At 51.6% G+C, this 9,715-nt stretch overlaps 1 protein-coding gene across 1 annotated transcript; it reads left to right on the top strand.

Annotated features, from left to right (window-relative positions):
- Positions 1–6,681: 6,681 nt before the first annotated feature.
- GPR27 (G protein-coupled receptor 27) lies at positions 6,682–8,872 on the top strand. The gene has a single exon (XM_050312928.1). It carries the CDS (start codon positions 6,685–6,687, stop codon positions 7,825–7,827), a length of 1,143 nt encoding a protein of 380 aa, XP_050168885.1. The 5' UTR covers positions 6,682–6,684; the 3' UTR covers positions 7,828–8,872.
- The last annotated feature ends 843 nt before the right edge of the window (positions 8,873–9,715 follow it).

Here is a 9,715-nt window from a genome sequence, read left to right as displayed (position 1 = left end):
AGAAACCTCAGCCTGTTGGTCAGTTGCAGGAGGATTGCTTTTGATGGCAGACACTTCAGACAGCAAGTGGAGAACAGCAAGGGCTGAATTCATACTAAGGAAATAAAAAACTGCTTTCACAGTGGCTTTGAAAAAGAACTTTCAGTTGTGCATTACCTTTTTTTTCTTTTTTTTACCCAGTGAATTTTCTAGACAGGCATTCACTGTAGATCTATCCAAAAGCAGAGAAAGGATAGCAGTGGAAATAAGTTGTTTCACGATCAGCACAGCCACCTTTTGTTCCGAAGCTGCCCATGCTGTCTGTGGTGAATTTCCTGTTGGGTGCCAAAGGCCATTTCGCCGTGATGAGGGTGGGATTCATCCTGGGCTGATGACACAGCGCAGCCCCTGTGCAGGGAGGGCCGTTTGTGAGGGCTGAAGTCGCTCAAGCAGGGAGATGTGACGACAAAGCCTGCTTGTCCTGCTGCCAGTTGCCTGCTTGTCCTGCTGCCAGGTTTAACCTCAACCCGAGGAGACAGCTGCAGCACATGCATGACACATGTAATTAGGAGCACACTTATTTCAAGACTTTGCAGCCCTTCTTGCTAACCAAGAACTTGGGGTCTGAGAAGCACCACGGCAGCAGAGCCACGGGCTGGCAGCGCTCCTAAAGGCTCCTAAAAGCTGCTTATCTCTGGCCTAAGGAGTTTATAGCACCCATGTATCCCCAAAAGCTCATTAGCTCCTCGGTAAGCAGCTGAGGCACTTAGATCCACGGGCAGAACAGCAGTGGCTCGAGTTTGCTACAGCACAGATAAAACTTCTGGGCTTGACTAGTCTGCAGCAGGCTGGTTCAATAGCCTGAAGCAATCCCACTTATGTATAAACTGGAGAAAGCCTGATCTTGTGAAATGCTCCTTAGTATCTGGCTCTGCTAGAGGGAGTGTGTGTAGCTAAAACTCAGCTCTGCCACGGGGCTGCACCCGCCTCCCTGGTATCCACCAAGAGCCAAAATCGGCATCTGGCAGCGTCCCCTGCCATGGCAGCAGAGGAAGCCACGTGCCCTGACACAGCCTCACATTGTATCTGCTTTCCCCTTGCCCTGCACTCCTCCATCACTCACTGCCTCCAGGGCAGAGGGGTGGGAATGCAACCCAAGCAGCTGGCCTGCATCCCAGGAGAGACGACTATGGAGACAGGAAGAGAAGGACAGGAAAATCTGTGCCTGGGGAGGTTCCCCTAGAGATTTTAGAGGAAAGGCTTCTCATAACTTTCTCAGCATGGCTGTGGGGCTGGATAGCAGCTACAAGCTCCTGTAGAAAGCCATCATGTCAGGGATGTTTCCTGTCTCACTGAGGCTATTCCCCGTGTCACAGGGGAGGTCTTTCACAAAGGAGCTGCTTCTGAAGAACAGCATGTCACCAACAATTCGTTTAGCAGAGCCAGTGACAGATGTGAGCAGGAAGGAGCTATTCTTCCCCTCTGCTTTTCTTCCCTCTCCATTGAGCAAAATCTTTAAAGACCAGCTGCCTTTGCAGAAGGCTACAGAACTTTTAGCAAGTGGCATGCATGGAGGCATTCACAGCCATGATACCTGTGTCTGGTTATTTCCAGTCAAAATAATCTCCTACTCAATTATGGAGAAGAATAGAGAAGCTCAGCCTGACTCACAATCACATGGGGGAAAAATGAGAGGAGTTGTTCAAGTTCAAAACGTTCAGCTCGCTGTGGAGGAGGATTAGTACCGCTGTGGAAGGAGGCTTTCTCTCCCCCTGCAACAGCACAGCACTAAGGGATGGAAAAGACCCGAGTCCACTTCCCTGCTGTGCCAAATATACTCCTCCGTTCTTCTCTCCTCCCTCCCCAAGAGAGCATATGAAGTATTAAACAGCCAGGAATAAGCCCTTGGAAAATGTGATCGCTAGCTGTCAGATACCTCTCTGCCACAGAGATGCAGCTCTGTGACTGTTCATCTGCAGATCCTCTGCTGCCATCCAGAAAATTGGGAGCCAACAGTGACATTAATACTCCCATCCACTTTGGTGTCACCTGCACATTTTGCACGACTGTGCAAATAATTCTGTGAATGAAACCACATCCAAAACGCTTCATTAGTGGACTGCTGAGCACAGATCCAGGCTCTGCTGGCCCATGCCCTTCCCAGCCTGATGGCAGTGCCCAGTGCCCCATCCCCGACCTGACACTGGACCCTCTGCAAGCAAGAAGCAGGGTGGGGTTTTCCAGCATTGGTTTAAATCTTCATTCCACTGGCACGAACCATGGCTGTGCCCTGGTTACAGAGGGCAAGCATGGCTCCTGTGCAGAGGAATTATTTTGGGTAGTACTGTAAATTTTGCAGACTGAAAACTTCTCATGCTGTTCTAGCCAGTGCCCAAACATTACCTTAATGTGTCATCTTCTGTTCTGTCATTGCCACAAAGTATTATCATGAGCCTTGTAAACACCCACAAACTGGCCTCATTATCTCCTGACATTCCCTCCTCCCCTTCCAGGGATGACTGATAGCCACGGATCTGCCACTGCCATTCCCTAGTCTGCAGCCTCGTGGTTCACTCATCCTCCCCCTTCCTTCTCCAGGGTTCATATCAGCTCTCTCTCCCATCGCACCGTTGGATTTTAAGTTCCCTTGGCAAAGGGACAGCTTTTTGTTTTGCTTATATAGCACCCTGGTCCCTGACTCACTCTGTTAGGTGCAAGGATAACACAAATAATGAATGTCATCTGGAGAACTGTCTGGGAATTACAGGAAGCTGGGAAGGAGGATCTAAATCTTTTTGTGCCAATCTGACTCAAGCCTCCGTTATCCCTTTTTGCTCCAGATTGACCTTTCCATCTCCTTGCTTGCTAAGCCTGAAAACTTTTCTTTGCCTGAATTATCTGTGACAGCAAAATTGCTTTGGCTGACTGCTCTCACCTGTCCTGCTTCCCTCTGGCATCTCAGGCATGGTGGGGCTCTGGAATTGTCCCTCAGGCATGTCCAGACATTTCCTACTTCTTCCCTTACATCACACCAGGTTCCTACTACAGCAGTAAAAGGGTACAGGACACTTCTTCCAGAAACGTTATGCAAAGCTCCCAGACATTGGAACACAAATAAGACCCCCAATAATAAATAGCTAAGGCTTGGGGAAGCACCAGTGGCTGATAGAAAGAAGGCAATATGCCACAGTATTTGCTGTAAGAGTCCCTATTTCAGCTGTCTTTCCTGTTAAAGGCAGCGAGAGGAGAACATGAAGAGGCAGCCGATTCAAGTAAAGCCCACTGAAAGGTCAGAGGAATCCATCTAGCTTGTGCAGCACCATTTTGTAAGCAGAGAATAGCTCTTCATTAAACTCGTTTTGTGAGAGTGATAGAAGGGAGGAAGGAAAATAGCTTAACACACCCATCACAATCTCTGGGAATTACCTGTTCCTCACGAATGCTGTGATGGGTCTGGCTGTGCCCAAATCAGTGTGCACCCACTGTTTCCAGCCCCTGCAGGGGCACTGGAGGCAGGAGCCCTGTGTTTCAGTGCCATGTCCAGGGGTGTTCCTGCTCTGCCAGGGGCTGGACACCCAGTAGCATCCTGCAGAGCCAAGCAGCACCAAGGACAAAGGCTTTGCCATGGGGATGTCAGGGCAGTCCCTGCTGCTCCTTTTGACTCTCAGTGGTAGGCACCTCCTCGAGCACCGCAGTCCCTACAGGCTGGAAGAGCTCTTTGAGCAGCTCTGCAACAGCAGAAAGGTTACACAGTACCCTAGTTTTCATTTTTTAGTCAAATACTGTAAATCTGGTACTGTCCTAATGTCCAAACTGAGACTGAGCCTGGACAAGGAACTTGTTTGAACCTGATGAATCTGATGAAAAGATGACATGAGGTCGTCTGAGGTCACTCACCTGTGTGGGGGCACCCAGGTGGGGCAGGGAGACCAGAACCAGGGCTGGGTGTAACTAACAGGCAGAGTTACCCTGGTGATCTAACGCCATGTCAGTCTAACCTTCTGGGATGCTGAGGAGCCTGCTGAGATGAAGACTGTTAACCCCCCACCTGCCCCTTATTTTCTCCATTCCTTCTGGCTGCCCCTTTAGTGTCTCACTTCTCAGGCCAGCCCCTAATTCCAGTCTCACACCTTCCATCAGGGGAGCAGGCAGGGGAAGATGGATGAAACACCATTCCCTACCGGCTCTTCTCTCACTACAGGTGGAAGAAAGATGAGCTAGCAATTTGCTGCTGGCCTGGCAAGATAGCAGTGAATTACAGCAGCTCCTGAGCCAGCTCAGCTGCGCTGGCAAGCATTCAGGGAGAGGAGAAACCCTTCCCGCAGGCACGGAGGAGGGAAGCAGGTGTGCTGTTGCCTTTTGTTCACTTGTTGGCAGAGATCACAGAGCTAACATGGGCCATAAGGTCTCCTCTGCTCCTCCAAAAAGCCACACACACCTCCAAAGACAACCGATCCTCCTCATACTCGTGGTTGGCAAAGCGCTTTGGCTGCTGGCACCCTGCCATGGGGGAGCCTGTTAACGCAGTCCTGAGCTGCACCAGGGCCAGCGAGATACGCGGTGTCCCAGCTCCTCCAAAAATACACCACTCCTGACAGAGGTGCCAGGGCTGATGAGGGGACACCACGCACCCGGCACTCCAGTCACTGCATGGATGTGAGAAATGCCTGGAAAATTGCACAAAGCACTGAACAACCCGTGGGCAATTCTCTGTCACAGTAAAACTTTGGTGCAAATGAGAAACCTGAAAACAGCTCAGATGCACTGGCTGGAAGCAAAAAGCAGCCTCAATTATCCACCACCTTTTTTTTTTTTTTTTTTTACCCCCTCAGGATTTCTTTGCTCTCCTAACACCGCAATAAATAACAGACACAAACCAGATCCATGGGCAAACAAAGTCCTGTGTGTGATGCACATAGCCCTAGGCACCTGTTTAGCCCAAAGTCTGGTTTTGGTTAAAATGCCAGTTCAGCAGAGCTACTCTTGTGGGACAATCAGGGTCAGTGCCTGGCCCCTGCCACACGCAGAGAGACTTTCTGAAACCAGCCAGAAAGTTCCACTCAAGAGATGCTCCACCAGCATTAGCTTTTGGGGCTAACGCAGATGATTTAATTGCTACAGTTTCTGGAATAAAAGCTGAATTTACTGATGGCTTTTAATAGAATGCTCAAAAAGGATTTCAGACGTGTCCTTCACAAGAGGCCATGAAGGAAACTCAGTAATAGTACGATAATTGCATTAGCATCTCCAGCGAGCCCAGGGCCGCGCGGTGGTGCGTGCCTTACAAGGCACACAGAGAGGCCTTGCCCTACATACACAAGGATGGCAAAGTGGGAGAGAGAGGACAAGGATCTGCGTCTCCCTGGCCTACATTAAACTGTGTGTTATAAACCCGCACCAACAGCACAGGTGCAACAGCAGATGCTCTGTGCTAGTCGGGTCAAAGGTGTTTTATCCAGCTCACAAAACCTGCCCCGCCCTCCACAGGTCCTGTGTAACTGAGCCTGGGTGCTGGTAAGCCCCTGTGCAACACAGAAACACAGAGAGCATCCTGTTCAACCTTCTCAGGAACCCTAGTCAGACCTCAAATGTCAGGCTCCATTAGGAACCCAAATGCCAGGCTCCTGACTTGCAGAAGCACTTTTTCCTCAATGCTCACACTGAAACATTTGCCACATGAGCTTGCCGAGAATGTCTTTTCCCTGCAAACCACCCTGCCCTGCAAGGGACTGCACACACAGATGCTGCGCTGCAACAGGTGCTGCTGGACTCGCTCCCCTGCGAGCAGAAAGTTAAATGGCCATTTAGGATGGGTAAATCTAGCAAAAACACACTGGCGACTGTGACACGGGTATATCGTTGATGTGTGTTTAGACCGGACCAACACATGTGCCCTGGGTACCAATACGGCTGTATACGGGCACATACACACCTGTGACACGCCCATATGGAGACAAATCGTCAGCCGTGAATGGCATCACCACCGCCCGCGGGAAGGGGACGCGGGGGAGTCCGCGGGGTGGCCGCAGTGTCTGGACACCCCGCCGCATCCCTCGGGACCCCTCTCGGCACCCACCCCCGGCGGGAGAACGGCGGGGTGCGGGGGTCCGGCGAGGGGCGGCTCCTCCCAGCCCAGCCCAGCCCAGCCCGCTGTGCTCCGCTCCCATCCCCGCTGCGGCAGCGGGACCTCCGCGCCGCTCCGCGCCGCTGCGCGCCGCGCTCCGCAGGGGCCGGGCTGCGCGGGGGGCGGGCGCGGGGGCGGAGGGACGGAGGAGCAGCAGCAGGAGGAGGGAAGGGAAGAAGGAGGGAGAGGAGGAGGGGGGTCTACCCCATTGTCCTCGGCAGGAGCTGGGCAGAGCCGCCGCCGCTGTGCGCAGGCTCGGCCGGCCCCTCGCCCGGCGCGGAGGAGCAGCTGCCGGCGGTAAGGGGAGGCTCCCCCGGCGCATCCCCGATGCCCCCGGGGCGGCGGCGGCGGCGGGCGCGGAGCTAGCGCGGGTGCGGGAGCCGCATGGCCCGCGGGGAGCGCGGCGGCAGCGCCCCGCCTCGCCGGGGCGGCGGCGGCAGCGCGGCGGCGGCTGCGGGCAGGGGGGCGCCGGGCGGCGCGGCCCTCGGCCCCGGCGCGCTGCCGCGGCGCTGAGCCCCCGGCCCTGCCCGCGCCGAGGAGGACGAGGAGGAGGAGGAGGAGGAGGAGGAGGAGAGGACCCGATGGCGAACAGCAGCGAGCTGGGGAGCAGCAGCAGCCCGCACCTGCCCAGCGCCGGCGGCCTGCTGAGCGCCTCCGGGCTGAAGCTCGCCACGCTGGGGCTGATCCTCTGCGTCAGCCTGGCCGGCAACGTGCTCTTCGCCTGGCTCATCCTCAAGGACCGGCACCTGCACCGCGCGCCCTACTACCTGCTGCTGGACCTCTGCCTGGCCGACGGGCTCCGCTCGCTCGCCTGCTTCCCCTTCGTCATGCTGTCGGTGCGCAGCGGGGCCGCCTGGCCCCACGGGCCCCTCAGCTGCAAGGTGCTGGCCTTCCTGGCCGTGCTCTTCTGCTTCCACGCCGCCTTCCTGCTCTTCTGCGTGGGGGTCACACGCTACATGGCCATCGCCCACCACCGCTTCTACGCCAAGCGCATGACGGGCTGGACCTGCCTGGCTGTGGTGTGCATGGTGTGGACCCTCTCCATGGCCATGGCCTTTCCCCCCGTCTTTGACGTGGGCACCTACAAGTTCATCCGGGAGGAGGAACAGTGCATCTTCGAGCACCGCTACGTCAAGGCCAACGACACGCTGGGCTTCATGCTCATGCTGGCGGCCGTCATCGCCGCCACCCACCTGGTCTACATCAAGCTGCTCTTCTTTATCCATGGCCACCGCAAGATGAAGCCGGCCCAGCTGGTCCCGGCCATCAGCCAGAACTGGACCTTCCACGGGCCGGGAGCCACCGGCCAAGCAGCTGCAAACTGGACGGCTGGCTTTGGCAGGGGGCCCACGCCGCCCACCCTTGTGGGCATCAGGCAGGCCACCCACAGCCAGATCAAGAGGCTGCTGGTGCTGGAGGAGTTTAAGATGGAGAAAAGGCTCTGCAAGATGTTCTACATGATCACCTTGCTCTTTCTGCTGCTCTGGTCCCCTTACATTGTGGCCTGCTACCTGCGGGTCTTCATTAAGGCCAGCTCCATCCCCCAGGTCTACCTGACCACCTCCGTCTGGATGACGTTTGCCCAGGCGGGGGTCAACCCGATCCTCTGCTTCATCTTCAACAAGGAGCTCAGGGTCTGTCTCCGAGCCCACTTCCCGTGCTGCCAAAGCATCCAGAGCACCCAGGGCACCATCCTTTGCGATCTCAAGAGTTTTGGGATGTAGGGGGGCTTTTCTCTTTCTGAAAAAGAAAGATGGATCTGATTTTCCATGTTTCTGCATATGATCTCAAGAGTGTGGGGGACATGCTAAACCACCACCCAGCACCCAAACCTTAGGCTGTAAGAAGCTATTTTATTTATTTTTCTATATTTTGCGTATGCTCTCTTCAGAACATAACCAGTTGCTGTCTATGGGAACAGGTACTTGAGCAGAACACCCCCAAACCTTAGGCAGTAAGAAGCTGTTTTTCTTTGTGATTGTGTGGTTTTTAAAAACAAAACAGGGCTCCAAGTTTCTGGTCTTGCTTCTAATGTTTCTAAACATGATTCCAACAGATACGGATTAAGGCCATGACATTTTTTTTGTTTCCCTATTCCTGTCTGTTTTGATAAAGGCTTAACAATTTTACTCATGTAATATTTGATAAGGGCCAAGACAATTTTATACTAAAATTATTTTTGATGACCTCAAGAGGTGTTGTTTTATTATTATTTGATTTTAAGTGAAGAACAAGAAGAGGACGTTCCTGTGTGGTCAGAAGTCAGTTTTGGTGGGAGCTGTTGGGTTCATTCATTCTCAAATGGTTTGAATATTTGAAGCAGTTAGTTATAACTTTTGCTTGACATGCAAACAGTGTAGAACTAATTTCAATTTTTCTTGTTGCACTATTCATTTGGTAATATTTCAGAACTATTTGTGAAACGTGATTTTAAAATACCAACTTTAAAAATAATCAACTATAGCAGTTTTTAAAACCTAGATTGAAATTCATATTTTACTGCCTTTATAGGAAGTTATCTACAAACCTGGGTAATACTTGTACATTTTGACTGTTTTCTTTAATAAAATATTGAAAAACTTTACTGTATGTAATTGTTTCAGAATGGCAGCATTCTGCTTTGCTGACAAATAACTTGTGTATGTGGAAGGTTGTATGTCTTGTGTCTGAGTAGATTTCACAGCTGAGGTTATTAATGGACAAGCACAATCCTTATTTGCTGTTAGATCTCAATTTAGGTGTTTATACCAATAAAAGTGACTAAAGCTATTTTTAAGAAGACTTAAGTTCATGATGGGCAACAGGTTTAAATAGCACAATTCTTTGTGTTTACTGAAACCAAAATTCTGTTAATGACAGGAAAGACTGTGCAAGTGTGGATCACTAATTTTAGCTGGCAAAGCAGTTTGTTAACATGGTGGCTTGGTTAATACCATGTTCATTTATAAACTGTATTCTTAATGGGAAGTTTACATTAATTAAGCATGGCATTTTAACCTGCTCTATTGTTCTACAAAAACTTCTCTGGAAGTATTTTAACCAGTAGCCTGATGGCAGGATCCTGAGAACTTTTTAGCTGTCTCAGAGGAAGCTGTCCTGGATTTGCTTCCCTTTCTGATGGACTATTTAACATTTAAAAAATGTGCTGGAGCAAGTCACACAGAAAGTGACAGGGACAACCTCAGTTTACATGAATAAATCTGCATATGCTATGATTATTTCTGTAGAGAGTAGTCCAAAGTTGGTAGACATCAACTGAGAAATAGTTGTCCTGACTGAATAGACACGAAGAGGGCAAAAGTTGCAGCTTCAGATTTGGGCAGGGACTGAAATGAGGTGGGGCTTCTAGTTTGGTTTTGAGTCTTGCTTCCCACCCCCTACTCAGATTTGAGCACCAGAGAGGCAGTGTTTCTTGCAGTGCATAAAAAGAAGGTTGGAATTTGAGATTTTGGTATAGCTGCAGTGGAAGCTGGAACTGCACCAGCGCTGCCAGAACTGGGCCAAGAAATATGACCATGGATGGGGTGTCCTGAAAACAAAGGGAGACTTAATGATCATTTCCAAAGCTGTCTGAAAATGCGCCTGGGTACAGAAGGAAAGCTGTCACGTACT

The sequence above is a fragment of the Myiozetetes cayanensis genome, unplaced genomic scaffold (assembly GCF_022539395.1).
Source record: "Myiozetetes cayanensis isolate MyiCay16 unplaced genomic scaffold, myiCay2020 scf18, whole genome shotgun sequence".
Classification (NCBI taxonomy): Eukaryota; Metazoa; Chordata; class Aves; order Passeriformes; family Tyrannidae; genus Myiozetetes; species Myiozetetes cayanensis.
Note: the sequence above shows the minus strand (reverse complement) of the source record. Positions and strands in the feature narration are given on the sequence as shown.